The sequence below is a fragment of the Theropithecus gelada genome, chromosome 1 (genome assembly GCF_003255815.1).
Source record: "Theropithecus gelada isolate Dixy chromosome 1, Tgel_1.0, whole genome shotgun sequence".
Taxonomy (NCBI): Eukaryota; Metazoa; Chordata; class Mammalia; order Primates; family Cercopithecidae; genus Theropithecus; species Theropithecus gelada.
The window spans coordinates 59822446-59838364 of record NC_037668.1 but is presented as its reverse complement, the minus strand read 5'-3'; the positions used below and the strand labels follow the sequence as shown (position 1 = coordinate 59838364).

Below are 15919 nucleotides of genomic sequence, written 5' to 3'. Positions count from 1 at the left end.
ACCCCATGCCCAGCTAATTTTTGTATTTTTAGTAGAGACAGGGTTTCACCATGTTGGCCAGGCTGGTTTCAAACTCCTGACCTCAATGATCCGCCCGCCTCGGCCTCCCAAAGTGCTGCAATAACAGGCGTGAGCCACGGCGCCTCGTCCCCACTTTTAAGAATCTATTCTAAGGAAAAATCCTGGATTCAGTCAGGAATTTAGCAAAGAGTGTTCACTGCAGTGCTGTCATAGTGATGGAAACCTAGAAACAATCTGAAAGTCCACTGACAGGGAATTAGACAAGTAAATAGTGAGTTACATGATGGAACACTGTAGGCTGTCAGAGGTTAGGCTGGAGAAGAACTTCACATCCATGCCAAACAGCCTTAAACTATTACCTCAGAAAAAGCAGGCTCTTAAAGAGTGGAGAAGCACTGTGGCTCAGAGGCTCCAAGAGAGTCACAGAAATCTTCCAGAGGAAATAAACAGTGAACTGAGACCTTGTCTCTAGAAAAAAATTTAAAAATTAGCCACGCATGGTAGTGCACACCTGAGGAGTCCCAGCTACTCAGGAGGCTGAGGTGTGATGATCACTTGAGCCCAGTTCAAGGCTGCAGTGAGCTATGATCATGCCACTGGTGACAGTGCAAAACCCTGTCTCTAAACAAAACAAAAACCTCCCCTCAAACCCAAAACAGTGAACCTCTTCCTCCTCACTCCATTCTGCCCATACTAATCCTGTTCCTCCAGAAACACACCAGGCGCATTCCCAACTTAGGGCTTTTGCATGGGCTGTTCCCTGCACCTGGAACTCATCTCCTCAGATACCCACAAGACCAACTTGTCACCTCCTTTATGCCATTGCTCAAATCTCACCTTCTAGATGTGGTCTACACTGACCATCCTAAAGAGCAACCGATCATCACCCTCACTCTGTTCTAGATGTTTTTTTTTTTTTTTTTTTTTTGAGACAGAGTCTCACTCTGTCATCCAGGCTGGAGTGTAGTGGCACAATCTCAGCTCACTGCAACCTCCGCCTTGCAGGTTCAAGTGATTCTCCTGCCTCAGCCTCCTGAGTAGCTGAGATTACAGGTGCGCACCACCATGTCTGGCTAACTTTTGTATCTTTAGTAGAAATAGGGTTTCACCATGTTTGCCAGGCTGGTCTCAAACTCCTGACCTCAGCTGATCCGCCCGCTTCGACCTCCCAAAGTATTGAGATTACAGACGAGAGCCACCACGCCTGGCTCTGGATTGATCTTTTTTCCATTGTAGTGATCACTTCTAACATATTACATAATCAGACTTAATATGTTTATTGTCTATTAATAGAGGAGTTAGAATATGAGCCCTATGAGGGCAGGGATCTTTTGTTTTGTTCTCTTATGTATTTCAAGTTCTTAGAACACATAGTTGGCACTCAATAGTCACAGACCCTTTCTGTAAACCAGGGGTTGGCAAACTATGGCCCATGGATCAAATCCAGCCATGTCACATCATTTGTTTACATACTGTCTATGGCTGCTTTCATGCTACAAGAGCGGAGACCAGTAATTTCAACTGCATGGCCCAAAAAGCCTAAAATATTTATGGTCTGGTCCTATACAGAAAAAGTTTACCACCCCCTGCTCTATGTGATTCTGATGCCTGTCTGTACTATTTGACGATCATTGCTCTAAACATTCATATTTGGCTATGACTTCTTATAGGCAATATTAAAAGTGTATATATAAAAGTTATTAAGAAGCAAACTACACAAATAGTTCCTTTCAATAAAGCATGTACAGTATGATTCCAGCTTTAAAATGTGCCCACAGGCCAGGCGTGGTGGCTCAAACCTGTAATCCCAGCACTTTGGGAGGCCGAGACGGGCGGATCACAAGGTCAGGAGATCGAGACCATCCTGGCTAACTCAGTGAAACCCCGTCTCTACTAAAAAATACAAAAAACTAGCCATGCGAGGTGGCGGGCGCCTGTAGTCCCAGCTATTTGGGAGGCTGAGGCAGGAGAATGGCATAAACCCGGGAGGCAGAGCTTGCAGTGAGCTGAGATCCGGCCACTGCACTCCAGCCTGGGTGACAGAGCGAGACTGTCTCCAAAAAAAAAAAAAAAAAAAAATGCCCACAGATGCATGTACACATGCAGAAGAGATGAGCAAGATATCCAAATACACTAGCAAAGTTATCTCTAGGTGATGAGGTCATGGGGTGATTTTTCTTAACTTTTTTCCAAAAATGAACACATATTACTTTGTAATCTTTTTTTTTTTTTTCTTTTTGAGACGGAGTCTTGCTCTGTCGCCCAGGCTGGAGTACCGTGGCACGATCTCGGCTCACTGCAAGCTCTGCCTCCTGGGTTCACGCCATTCTCCTGCCTCAGCCTCCCGAGTAGCTGGGACTACAGGTGCCCGCCACCACGCCTGGCTAATTTTTTGTATTTTTAGTAGAGACGGCATTTCACTGTGTTAGCCAGGATGGTCTTGATCTCCTGACCTCGTGATCCGCCCACCTTGGCTTCCCAAAGTGCTGGGATTACAGGCGTGAGCCACTATGCCCGGCCTGTAATCTTTTTTTTAAGTACCTTTAAAAAGAGTGGGTCCCTCATCCTCCAATGGCATGACCAGTAAACATCTTCATTTCTTCTTCTCTGACTACTCCTCGCCAGATGCCTCGGTGCTGGGACCTACCCCTCAGTCCCACTCCCACATTCCTTATATGGTTTCCTGTATCATCCTCTCTGCCAGCCGAGGATGGTCTCTGGGGCCAGGCAGACCTGGGTTGAATACCTACTCCTTAACTGTGTAGTCTTGGGCAAATTATTGTGGGCTTCAGTCTATTTATAAAATATGGATAAAAGCACCCTCTGCAAAGAACCACTGGAGAAGCTTATTAGAATGCAGACTTCTACCCTGTCCACCCCCGATCCCAACAAAGACTCAGCAGGTCTAGCTGGTGGCTGGGAAGGCTGCATTGTAAGTTGTAAGCAGGTACCTGTGTGATTCTGTGTAGACCTGGGCCTGCAGTTTGAGAAACAATGGTGTTAGAATTAGAGGTATGAATATAAAGTGCCTATTACGTATATACACATGGCTATGTAATGAATGGTGCTGCCTTTCTTCTAAGGGCCTTGTCTCAGAGTTAAGTCATTCTGTACAAGGTACCTCAGCAAGTCAGGGCAGCCAAGACCCAGTTCTTCTGACTCTGCACCTACATCTCTCTGTGCCTTCAGGACACTTAAGTGACATTCATCTGGCTGTCACCACAGGCTTCCTGTGGGTTAGCCAGACTCTTGGTTGCTTCCTCACTTCAGGGCTTTGTCTGTGGCCATGACAGCTTTCCCTAACCTCAGGCTGCCCTCTAGGGACTTGAAACCGTCTCTTCAGGCTTAAATGCTACAGCACACCCTTTCAGGGGTAAAGAACAGAGTATCCGGCCGGGCGCGGTGGCTCAAGCCTGTAATCCCAGCACTTTGGGAGGCCGAGACGGGTGGATCATGAGGTCAGGAGATCGAGACCATCCTGGCTAACACGGTGAAACCCCGTCTCTACTAAAAAATACAAAAAACTAGCCGGGCGAGGTGGCGGGCGCCTGTAGTCCCAGCTACTCGGGAGGCTGAGGCAGGAGAATGGCGTGAACCCGGGAGGCGGAGCTTGCAGTGAGCTGAGATCCGGCCACTGCACTCCAGCCTGGGTGACAGAGCGAGACTCCGTCACAAAAAAAAAAAAAAAAAAAAAAAAAAAGAACAGAGTATCCACTAACATTTCTGGAATATTCCACATCTACCTCTTGGGTGGGTATTAACAGTCCCCGTATACAGATAACGAAACGAAGGCTTCAGGTGGCACAGGGAGATGTGAAGCTGGGCTCTCTCTGCCATGTGCCTCCTTCCACCGTCCTGTCCTGTCACATAAGGAGAGCACTAAGACCTCCATCACAATGTGTACATGGCAGAGAGCTAACCTGTGCTACAACTGAAGACTTCAGGATGGAGTTCTACTGGTTTGGTTTTGAAAATGGAAGTTTTCAGGTGATTGCTAACTTTGTAGTGCTTTCACTCACAGCTCATTTTATTCTGTTTAATTGGCCCTCTGCTTCCCCAGTTAAGAAACAGAGGCAATACTGCTCTTAGGTTACACAGTCAGTCATGAAGTAAGGTCTTAACCTCTAGGCTCCTTCCAGGCCACAGGCCTGCCCCAATCTCTCGCCCCTTCCTGTGCAGAAAGAAGTCCAGTCTCTCAGAACAGACGAATCCTGTGACAAAATGTAGGTGGGAAGCAGCTCTGCAATGACAGGAATCACCCTGGGACCCAGTAAAACCCTTTGGCTAGGGCACCCTAAGAGACTCTGCTGAACCCAGAGACCAAGCCTTATATCACCCTAGGACGTGGGCCCAAGAGGAAAAAGGAGTTACTTTGTCTCCAAGCCCCCTTTCTTCCTTTTAAGATTTATTTCCTCTACTCTGTTCCCACTGTTCCAGCCTGGTCCAAGACTCTGGCTGCCTCCCACCTGACTACAGTTGTTTCTGGTGGGTCTTCCGTAGCACATCCTCAGCCTCTCCTTTCACAGGCCCCGAGGGCAGTAGAGGCAGCATAGCAGAGTGGTTAAGAGCTTATGTTTACTTCTCCTATAATTTCAATTCCATCCAGTCTCCAACCACTACTAATTTTTTCTGATTAGCCTTTGTAGCCCAATTCCAAATGAAACCTGTAATTTGTAACCCTCCAACTGTTTCACTATCCCTCATTCTCTCCCTTACTCAGCTCATATTCTATAAGCCATCATTCTTTTTTTTTTTTTTTTTTTTTTTTTTTTGTGAGACGGAGTCTCACTCTGTCACCCAGGCTGGAGTACAGTGGCCAGATCTCAGCTCACTGCAAGCTCCGCTTCCCGGGTTCACGCCATTCTCCTGCCTCAGCCTCCCGAGTAGCTGGGACTACAGGCGCCTGCCACCTCGCCCGGCTAAGTTTTTTTTTTTTGTATTTTTAGTAGAGACGGGGTTTCACTGTGTTAGCCAGGATGGTCTCGATCTCCTGACCTCGTGATCCGCCCGTCTCGGCCTCCCAAAGTGCTGGGATTACAGGCTTGAGCCACCGCGCCCGGCCTAAGCCATCATTCTTATCACTTCTTGCATATACTTTCTTTTCTTTCCTTTTTATTTTTTTGAGACAGGGTCTCAGCTCTGTCACCCACGCTGGAGGGCAGTTTAGCGATCTCAACTCACTGCAGCCTCAACCTCCCCACTCAGGTGATTCTCCCACCTCAGCCTCCCGAGTAGCTATGACTACAGGCATGTGCCATCACATCTGGCTAACTTTTTGTATTTTCTGTAGAGATGGGGTTTCACCACAATGCCAGGGCTGGTTTTGAACTCCTCGGCTCAAGCAATCCATCTCCCTCAGCCTCCATTAAGTACTGCAATTATAGGCATGAGCCACCAGGCCCAGCGGACTTTCTTCTTTTCATCCACTGATTTTACCTGGCTAAACTTGAACCTAATTAGATCCAACTCCCCATCTGCTCTGTTCCTGCACCTAAGCAACTGAATGTGACTGAACAAAAATACAACAGGTTGATGGTCTCACTTAAAATCTACAATCACAAGGGCCCTGGGACCATCCACCCAGCAACCCTATTATACCTGTCAGGCCCATCACCTACTCTTCCCTCTCCTACAGGACTATTTCATACTCACTGAAATATTTATTGGGTGTGACTGATCTCAGGTTCCTACCACTAGAAAAATAGGAAAAAGTATACAGATCTCACAGGGCTTTTTTTTTTTTTTTTTTTTTTTTTTTTTTGAGACGGAGTCTTGCTCTGTCGCCCAGGCTGGAGTGCAGTGGCTGGATCTCAGCTCACTGCAAGCTCCGCCTCCCAGGTTTACACTATTCTCCTGCCTCAGCCTCCCTAGTAGCTGGGACTACAGGCGCCTGCCACCAGGCCTGGCTAGTTTTTTGTATTTTTTAGTAGAGACGGGGTTTCACTGTGTTAGCCAAGATGGTCTCCATCTCCTGACCTCGTGATCCTCCCGTCTCGGCCTCCCAAAGTGCTGGGATTACAGGCTTGAGCCACCGCGCCCGGCCCTCACAGGGCTTTTGTAAGGATTGAGTAACATGCATATCAAGTGCTTAGCACAGAGCTAGACACACAGAAAGTGCTCAGAGAATGTTACCTCTATTATCGTTTCCCCAAAGCAGGGCTCTACTTAAATTTCTGCTCTGATTGAGGATCTATCATGAAACAATTATCCCGTCTATAGAGGAGCAAACAAAGGCTTACAGAAGATTAGTAATCTTTCTGAAGTCACATGGCTTATGAACAGAGTTGGGATTTGAACCCAGAACTGTCTGAACTCCAGAACCCACACCCTTAGCATCCATGCTCTGCTGCTTTATGGCCCCAAGGCCAACCTTCTGAATCCAGCTTAAGGTTTTAAATTCCGAAGTTCTAGTTCTGAGTCAACCCACTCGCCCTTCTTGTACCTCCTTCTCCTGGGAGAGAATACAGAAGAGTGGGTTTAGGTCACCACCCCTTAAACATGCACCATGCCCTTTGCTAGCTGGTCCTTGTAGGCCCCCTCATCTTAGACTACCACTCCCCTGCACCTGCCCCAAACTCGTCAACTCTCCTATACAAGGCTTGTCTCCTTGGCAAAGCAACGCAGATGTCCAGAGATTCCTTCTTTCTCTGAACTCCTCCAGTACCAGACTGGCCCATCCTGCTTTATGCTCCCTCACAAAGGCTGCGGCTTCTGCCCCTCTCCCACTCAGTGTCTCATAAAGAACAGGAAGGAGCTTGGGCCGGGCGCGGTGGTTCACGCCTGTAATCCCAGCACTTTGGGAGGCCAAGGTGGGCAGATCACAAGGTCAAGAGATCAAGACCATCCTGGCTAACACAATGAAACCCTGTCTTTACTAAAAATACAAAAAATTAGCTGGGTGTGGCAGCACGTGCCTGTAGTCCCAGCTACTCAGGAGGCTGAGGCAGGAGAATGGAGTGAACACGGTAGGCGGAGGCTGCAGTGAGCAATACTGCACCACTGCACTCCAGCCTGGGCGACACGAGTGAGACACTGCCTCAAAAAAAAAAAAACAAAACCAGGTAGGAGCCCAATGGATGACCTCACTGATCAGTCAGAAGGGAGGCACTGGGTTGGAGACTGGAAACTCCATGGTTTCCATCAGGGAATAGGTTAGAGGTGAGGTGGGGTTCATTTCCCATCCACTGTGGCAAACCAGTCCCTTCCTAGGCCAGCAGGCCAGGCCTTACCTGCCGGGCAAGCTTTGTGGCTGTGGCTGGTGCTGAGTGTTAGCAAAGACAGGAGGATGCCTGTGTGAAGTGTGCAGGTGGTGGGGGGACTGGGAGGGGGGCGGTTCTTAGTGATAATCAGCCATACCTGAAGTGGTATTTTGGATGTGGTAAAAAGGCTGACACCAAGGCTATCCTTATCCTTTAATTCCTGCAGTTACAGAGGTTGCTCTTTGACATAAACTCAGAGTCTCCAGTCTAAAATTCCATTATACAGATAAGAAACTAAAGCTCCATTACTCAAGCTGGGTCACTGTAAGTTCATGGATGTTCATTTTATTCTTCTTTAAACTGCACGTATGAGTTTTGTTTATATATTTCATAATAATAAAGGCCTGGGGAAGCCGAATGACTTTCCTAAGGCTACACAGGACGAAGACCCTTTAACATCAATGTCACTGGGATTTCCAAGCCAGGGTAAGGTTAAATTGTCCAAAAAGATAGAAATTGGCACACTGTGCTAGTTAAGGGCATGGGCTTGGAGTCAGACAGCCCTGGGTCTGAATCTGGGCCTCCTGGCCATATGAACTTGGGCGTTACCTAACCTAATATTTTTGGGCCTCATTTTTTTCATCTGTAAAATGAGGACAGTAATACTGAGAAATTAAGTGCCATATAACATATTTAGCATGGGATCTAGCATCAAACTTGTTTTGTTGACTCTTAAGATGCCAACAATTGTAAGATGCATTCTTATTTCAGAGATCAATGTGCAACTTAGAATGAAACATGTTAGCAAATAGTCAATATATAGCAGCTGTCATCACTATTGGAAATGAAAAAAATCTGCTCATAGTATCCTAAAAAGGGACAAGGAGACAAATCTGCCTTGGGAGGTGGCCCTGACCCCACACAACAATGGGCTTAGACCTCCAGACCTACCTTTTTTTTTTTTTTTTTTTAAATTTTAGTTTTTGAGATGGAGTTTCGCTCTTCTTACCTAGGCTGGAGTGCAATGGCGCGATCTCGGCTCACTGCAACCTCTGCCTCCTGGCTTCAAGCAATTCTCCGGACCCAGACTCCCCAGTAGCTGGGATTACAGGCATGTGCCACCATGCCTAGCTAATTTTGTACTTAGAGACAGGGTTTCTCCATGTCGGTTAGGCTGGTCTCAAACTCCCAACCTCAGGTGATTCGCCCACCTCGGCCTCCCAAAGTGCTGGGATTACAGGCATGAGCCACCACTCCCAGCCCAGACCTACCTTTCTTTCCATTGTTGGAGGGTGTAGACTTCCCACTATCCGAGTTCAGCTCAAACACCCGTAAGTCTGTGGGAGCCTCCTCCCTCAGAGTCTCTACTCTGGCTGGAGGCCTGGGTTCTGGGCCGCTGGGGTGGCCAGCAGGGGTTAGGGGCTTGGAGTGAATAGGGGGCGGGGGTCCAGTCTCGCCCACATCCACAGCCAGGCCCTGTTCCTCCAAAGATGCCTCTAGCAGCTTTTGGGACAGGTCCTTGGGCAGCACTGGTGCCTCAGGTGCAGCGGCCGGGTTGGCAATCTGTGTCACGAGGGAGACGCTCTCGCTGCTCTCTGATGGAGTCACCTCTGCTGGGGGCTCAACTGAGGTCACCAGATTCTCTTCACAGGGGCTCTGGGGGCCAGGTCCTCCTTCAGGGAATGTAGAAGTTTTGGTCACAGGAACCTTTGCCTCTTTTGGAGATGCGGGTGAAATGCCCATGAGCTCCTCTGTAGAGAGAGAAAGGGAGGGGCAAGAGGGAAATGTACCCTGGCCAGCCCTAAGACAACCTTGGGGCCGGGCGCGGTGGCTCACACCTGTAATCCCAGCACTGTGGGAGAACAAGGCGGGTGGATCACCTGAGGTCAGGAGTTTTTGAGACCAGCCTGGCCAACATGGTGAAACCCTGTCTCTACTAAAAATACAAAAATATTAGCTGAGTGTGGTGGCACATGCCTGTAATCCCAGCTACTTGGTAGGCTGAGGCAAGAGAATCGCTTAAACCCAGGAGGCGGTGGTTGCAATGGGCCGAGATTGCACCACTGCACTCCAGTCTGGACGACAGAGCAAGACTCTGTCTCAAAACGAAAAAAAAAAAAAAAAAAGACTCAATAGTGTCATTTAGCTCTCCCCTTTGCCATCACAATGCTTCTGCAGACACTCCCTGCTAGTCAAAAGTCCTGCTCAGCCCTGGGGCCTAATGCCTGGTGGGCTTCCAGCAATGCAGTTCAAGGGGCTGTTATGGATTAGAAAGCCAAGGCTCAGAAGTGAGTCAGTTTTGGGTTCACGTTGGGCTCTGCTACATCCTAGGTATATGATTGGGCAAGTCACCTAACTTTTACTCTTAACTTACTTTTATCCTTAAGAGGGGTAATAGGGTGGTGGTAAGGACTCTGTGTAAAGCTCTTAGTGCAGCCTCGACATATGGTGTAAACACTTAAGAAATGCATTAATATTATATCATCCAGAAGGCTCCAACGTGCTGTTATAAACTGAGCTACAGGTAGAGGATGCACAGCTCCCTCCCTAACTCAGTGGTTCCCAAACCAGCCTGTGCATTAATATTCCCAGGGAGCTTGTTTAAAATACATGTCTGGCTGCTTCTTTACAGTCTTCTTTAGAAGGTGGGGAAGGGAATCTGGATTTTCAAGAAGCTCCCCAGTGACTAGGCGGCAGCTGGTTCATGGGCTGGCAGGGGAATCTACACCAACTGACACATGGGATTTCTGTAGCTAAATCGGAATTCCACTAGCCTTGTTCAATATCTCCTTGTTAGCTCTGCCTATCCTCAGCACATACAATGTGCTCGCTCCCTACTCTTCCCTGATGGGCGCCAAGTCTCTCCAGGCTTCAGAAAGCATGGCCCAGCCCAGAGTGTCCCACACATATGTCACTTGCCCTTCACCTCTCAACGCCTCTTACCTTCCTCCTCCTCCCAGCCAGGCTCTTCAGAGATGCTCTGTTCCGCCCGCTGCTTCAGGGCGTCCCTCCGGGCCTGCTCCTGAATGTGGGGGAGCAGATGGACACAGGAAGTCAGGGCACCCTCTTCCCAGATCTTGGTCCTGATCCCACAACTCTTGGCACCCTGTATCCCTTTCTTCTCTCAATAAATCCAGCCTGCTTCCCCCAGGGTTGAGTGGGGACCTCCCCAGGCTAGACCAGCGTACCTGCTCTAGCTGATGGACTTTATAGAAATACCGATGCCAGAATTCTGAATGGGAAACAGCTGCTGGAACCTGGAGGGAGGGGAAAATGGAGGTGAGACTTTGGGAGTATTTGTGTGGGGTCTGTGTCCCCACCCTTATCAGTCTATTCCCAGCAAGTCTATCAGACCCAGTAAGTGGCTTAGCAGTGATAGAGCACTTCCATCCTGACCAAAGTTTCGGCCAGACCCACCTTCCTAGTCCGGGTTGGCCAAGGAGGGAGAAAAGAACTCCCATCAGGCTTTGCTGGCCCTTTCATTTCTCACCATCCTCTGACTGCCAGAAGCCTGGCAAACCAGGTTCTCCCATGTGAGTTCTTGGCTCAGGATATGGCTGGTCTGGCTCTATGGAGCCTCCCAGTGCTCTCCGAGCCAGATGACGCCACAGTGACTCTGAACATGTCCCTCCCACCTCCCAACACCTCAAGCCTGGAGCTGGCTGAGGCCCTGCAGACTGGGCCCTCACCATCTTGGTGTAGAGGGCCCGGATAGAGGGGCTGCCTACAAGGAGCTCTGAGATCTCCCCCTTCTTCTCCTCCAAGCAGAACTGGGAAAGCCAGGCGTCAAACAATTCCGGGGGCCCTGCAGAGGGACAGATGCTGACAGTCAGTTCCCTTGGTCTGGGGAAAGAACACTGGGCCTACAGAATATACCTAAGGCTGGACATGGAAAATGAAGAAAGCTTGTGTGTTCAAAGCCACTTAGCCAAGGGTAGGGGGTCAGGCAGGGTGAAGGGGCGGGTGTGCACCTGAGTGATCTCCAGAAGGGGCTGCGGTCTCCATGTTCTCATATCCCTGCTCGCTTTTTAGCCCATGGCACCTGGCTACTGAGTCTCCTCGTCTCTGAAACAGCTGCTCTTAGGTCACATGACCCCAGCTGCCAGAGCCAACATCTATTTCTCTGTCTTCCCTCTTGTGACCATCTCTGACTCTGGGGGCCATTGCCTTCCTCCCGAAGCCCTCGTCTCTCCTGGTTTCTCACTCCTTTGTTATTTTCCTCCACTTCTCTGGTTGGTCCATTTGAGTCTCTGTGGGTTTTTTGTTTTCCTTTCCTTTCCATCTCTCTCTGGCTTTTTTTCCCCCAAAATAATTGCCACTAAACCACAAGTTTCAACCTCATCCTCCCACTGTGTCTCTCTTTGCAGCCCAGGCTACTCTCTTGGCCCCAGATCCAGAGTTCCAAGTACCCCCGATACTTCTACCTGCAAACACACCATGCGCTCATTTTCCTTCCCACCTGATTATCTGACAGGGTTATCCAATCTGGGGGCCATCCTATCTCCTCCCTTATCCAATCACTCTAGATCACACTTCCTCAGTTGTCTCTTTTTTATTTTTTAAGAGATAGAGTCTTGCTCTGTCACCAGACTGGAGTGCAGTGACACAACTGTGGCTCACTGCAACCTTGAATTTCTGGGCCCAAGTGATCCTCCTGCCTCAACCTTCCAAATAGCTGAGGCTACAGGCACACCATCACGCCTGGCTAACTTGTGTCTTTTATATGCACACTGTCCTCTCCATGCCACCTGACTCTTCCTAGGTTTTGGCCTTACCTCTGACAGGGGATTCCTACCTAGCCTCCTAACTGGTCTTCCTGTCTTCTGTCTTTCTATTTCATTCTTTACAATGCTGCCCCAAGGGCTGCTTTACAAAATGCAAACTCTGATCACCCCAGGCCTCAAAAACTTTCACTGGTTCTCTGTGGGAGGCCTTTTTAAGCTGGAGTCCAAGATGGGCTTCAAAGGGTCAAAGAATTCCCATATTGCACAAAAAGTTTTGTGGAGAGAGGGCTTGTCATTTTCAATAGATTTTTAAAGGCCTTTGTGACTAAAGAGAGGTCTAGAGCTACTACTGTGAGCCTTTTAGGCCAAAATTCCAACTGCCTGGTCTGGCACACCAAGCCCTTCACGATCTGGCTCCCATGAGCTGCTCTCATTGCCTTCACTTCCTCATACGCACCCTTTAACCTAGCGTTACTAAAAGGTGGGGTGCTCCCTGCTCTCTCTCCCAGCAATCTTTGCCTGAATGCCCTTCCCCACTTCTCATAGTGAAGTTAACTGACATCTCATTTAACCTTAAAACTCCAACTCCCTCCAGGTGTGGTGGCTCATGCCTGTAATCCCTGCACTTTGGGAGGCCGAGGCGGGTGGATCACCTGAGGTCAGGAGTTCGAGACCAGCCTAACCAATGTGGTGAAACCCCGTCTCTACTAAAATTACAAAAATCAGCTGGACACAGTGGCAGGCGCCTGTAAGCCCAGCTACTCGGGAGGCTGAGTCAAAAGAACTGCTAGAACCCGGGAGGTAGAGGTTGCAGTGAGCCGAGATCGTGCCACTGCACTCCAGCCTGGGCGACAAAGTGAGACTCCATCTCAAAAACAAACAAACAAAACCCAACTCCAGCATCACTTGCTTGGTTCCCAGACCAGGAAAGGTGCCATTCCTCTGGGCTCCCACTGTCCCGCTGCTCTGTAGAAGCAGTCATGCTGCTCTCTAGTATTTCTACTTTATTCACTGTTTCTGCTTTCTCCCTCTTAACCACTAGTTCCTGGAGGGCTGGACTAGGTGGAGGGTTTGGCTCATTTCTGATCTCCAGTTTCCATCATGGAGTTTGCTGCATGGCAGGGGCTTAGCCAACACAAGCTGAAGAGAAGGCAAGTGGGGCAGCAGGGCTGGGAGGGAGGCTGAGCTAAGGATGAGGGATGAGACGGGCCAAGTCCCTGCAGGGTGGGCAGGACAGCTCAAGTTCAGGAAAGAAAAGAGAACATCAACCCAATCCACACGGTATAAGGTACACACTAGTCTCACTCTGGTCCCCCTACATAGCGGGTGCCTGGCCTCTGCTACCTGAGACAAACAGGGCCTACAACCAGACCCCCTTACTTGCCCTACAAGCCCACCCCCTCACTGCTACCCTCTCACCATCTGGTTCATTGCAGTAGGTTGCTGGGTCCGACTGCAGGCTATAGAGGCGAGCCTGTAAGAAACAGAGAAGAGGAAACAGAAATCCTGAGATGCTGGGCATAGAAAGCACCCTTTCTCTGCCAGGATACTCAGTCAACCACAACCCAGCTTCTCCCTTGTTGGCTAGGATACCCCCAGGGCACTTGTTAATTAGCACTGTGGCACGGAGAGTGGAGCACTAGGCTGGGCATCCAAAACTGGGGTTCCCAGAAAAATGGCCTTTCACCCAGTATTCTACCCCAGGAGCTAAGAAAATACAGCATAAGCAGGCTACAAAATTATTTGTAAAATGCTTTGTAGTAGTGAAATTTGAAAAATGTTAGTGCCCCTATATTAATAAAGTCAAAATTTAGGGATAAATTTTAAAATAACACAATTTCCCTCCAATTAAAACCATTCAAGAATTTATTAATTGTATAGCCAGTCTCTACCAAGTTACGTTCTCACTGGGACCACAGGGTGGCAAACTTAGCTGGCAAAGACGAAGTCCACCTTTCTTCCTCAGTATTACAGGAAGCATGGGCTGTCTGTAAGTGGTTTTGGTGATAATTCACTGTCATTATGGCTCAAAATCTTATCAAACATTTTCACAATTCCACTCACATGTTCACTAAGTGGTGGTGCTAATACTAGTGCTTGTTGATACATACTTGAAAAATCAGTACTTTTGGAACAGAAGTTCAACATGGGCCGGGTGCGGTAGCTCACGCCTGTAATCCCAGCACTCTGGGAAGCCGAGGTGGGTGGATTGCTGGAGATCTGGAGTTCAAAACCAGCCTGGCCAACATGGTGAAACCCCGTCTCTACTAAAAATGCAAAAATTAGCCAGGCATGGTGGTGCATGCCTGTAATCCCAGCTACTCAGGACGCTGAGGCAGGAGAATCACTTGAACCCAGGAGGTGGAGGTTGCAGTGAGCCAAGATCACTCCACTGCACTCCAGTCTGGGTGACAGACAGAGACGCTGTCTCAAAAAAAAAAAAAAAGAAGTTCAATGTGATAAAATGCTACAAAGCCAGCCTAGGCAACATGGGGAAATCCTGTTTCTACAAGTATAAAAATTAGCTGGGCATGGTGATGTGTGCTTGCAGTCCCAGCTGCTCAGGAGGCTGAGGTGGGAGAAGCACCTTAGGAGATGGAGGCTGCCGTGAACTGTGATCGCACCACTGCACTCCAGCCTGGGGGACAGAGTGAGACCCTATTTCAAAAGAACAAACTACAAAGAGGGCCCCCAGCTGCCATGACATTATATTGTAAATTTAGAAGAAAACTCTCCATGAAATAGAAAACACAATGTGGCCAGGCGTGGTGGCTTATGCCTGTAATCTCAGTACTTCAAGGGGCTGAGGTAGGAGGATCACTTGGGCTCAGTGGTTTGAGACCAGCCTGGGCAGAATAGGGAAACCTCGTCTCTACAAAAAAAAAAAAAAAAAAAAAGAGCCAGGCGTGGTAGTGCATGCCTGTGGTCCCTGCTACTACGGATACTAGGTAGGTTAAGGTGGGAGGAACACTTGAGCCCAGGAAGTTGAAGCTGCAGTGAGCTGGGATCATGCCACTGCACTCTAGCCTGAGTGACAGAGTGAGACCGTCTCAAAAAAAAAAAAAAAAAAAGAAGAAGAAAAGAAAATGCGAAAATGCAGCAAAAATACACTACCGTGGCTGTTGCTTTAAGTGCTCTGAAGACACCTCTCTCCCTTTACCTATACATATATTACTAGAAATTAGTCTAAATAACCCAAATGTGGAGATTATGCCTCTAAAAATGCTCTCCACAGCGTTCCTTATTATGCTTGAAAGCTGAAAGGAATCCAAATATGCAACATGAAGGAAATAATGGAATAATTAATGCTATATTCACTTGCAAGAATTTAAAGACATTAAAAATTATGGCTGGCTGGGCACAGTGGCTCACGCCTGTAATCCTAGCACTTTGGGAGACCAAGGTGGGAGAGTCACTTGAGCCCAGGCATTTGAGACCAGCCTGGGCAACATAACGAGACCCTGTTTCTACCAAAAAAAATTTTTTTTAATTAGTTGGATGTGGTGGTTCACGCCGGTGGTCCCAGCTACTCAGGAGACTGACGCGGAAGGACGCTTGAGCCTGGAAAGTCGAGGCTGCAATGAGCCGTGACTGCACCACTGAGCCCCAGAGAGAGCTTGGGTGACAGAGTGAGACCCTGTCTCATTAAAAAAAACAAAACAGGGGCCGGGCGCGGTGGCTCAAGCCTGTAATCCCAGCACTTTGGGAGGCCGAGGCGGGCGGATCACGAGGTCAGGAGATCGAGACCATCCTGGCTAACATGGTGAAACCCCGTCTCTACTAAAAATACAAAAAACTAGCCGGGCGCGGTGGCGGGCGCCTGTAGTCCCAGCTACTCGGAGGCTGAGGCAGGAGAATGGCCTGAACCCGGGAGGCGGAGCTTGCAGTGAGCCGAGATCGCGCCACTGCACTCCAGCCTGGGTGACACAGCGCGAGACTCCGTCTCAAAAAAAAAAAAAAAAAAAAAAAAAAAAA

General features: G+C 48.7%; 1 protein-coding gene across 7 annotated transcripts in view; it reads right to left on the bottom strand.

The window, feature by feature from the left end:
* Positions 1 to 15919, bottom strand: part of BSDC1 (BSD domain containing 1) — a 32102-nt gene that overhangs the window by 3726 nt on the left and 12457 nt on the right. For 6 of the 7 annotated variants that reach the window (XM_025368819.1, XM_025368836.1, XM_025368827.1 and 3 more), the window contains 5 exons: positions 13364 to 13418; positions 10910 to 11025; positions 10409 to 10477; positions 10164 to 10242; positions 8492 to 8971 (listed from right to left, as the gene is read on the bottom strand). In XM_025368819.1, the coding sequence (XP_025224604.1) occupies positions 8492 to 8971; positions 10164 to 10242; positions 10409 to 10477; positions 10910 to 11025; positions 13364 to 13418 (799 nt within the window). Of the gene's footprint in view, positions 1 to 380; positions 490 to 8491; positions 8972 to 10163; positions 10243 to 10408; positions 10478 to 10909; positions 11026 to 13363; positions 13419 to 15919 lie in introns of all 7 variants that reach the window. The other variant, XR_003116946.1, reaches the window with a different exon arrangement.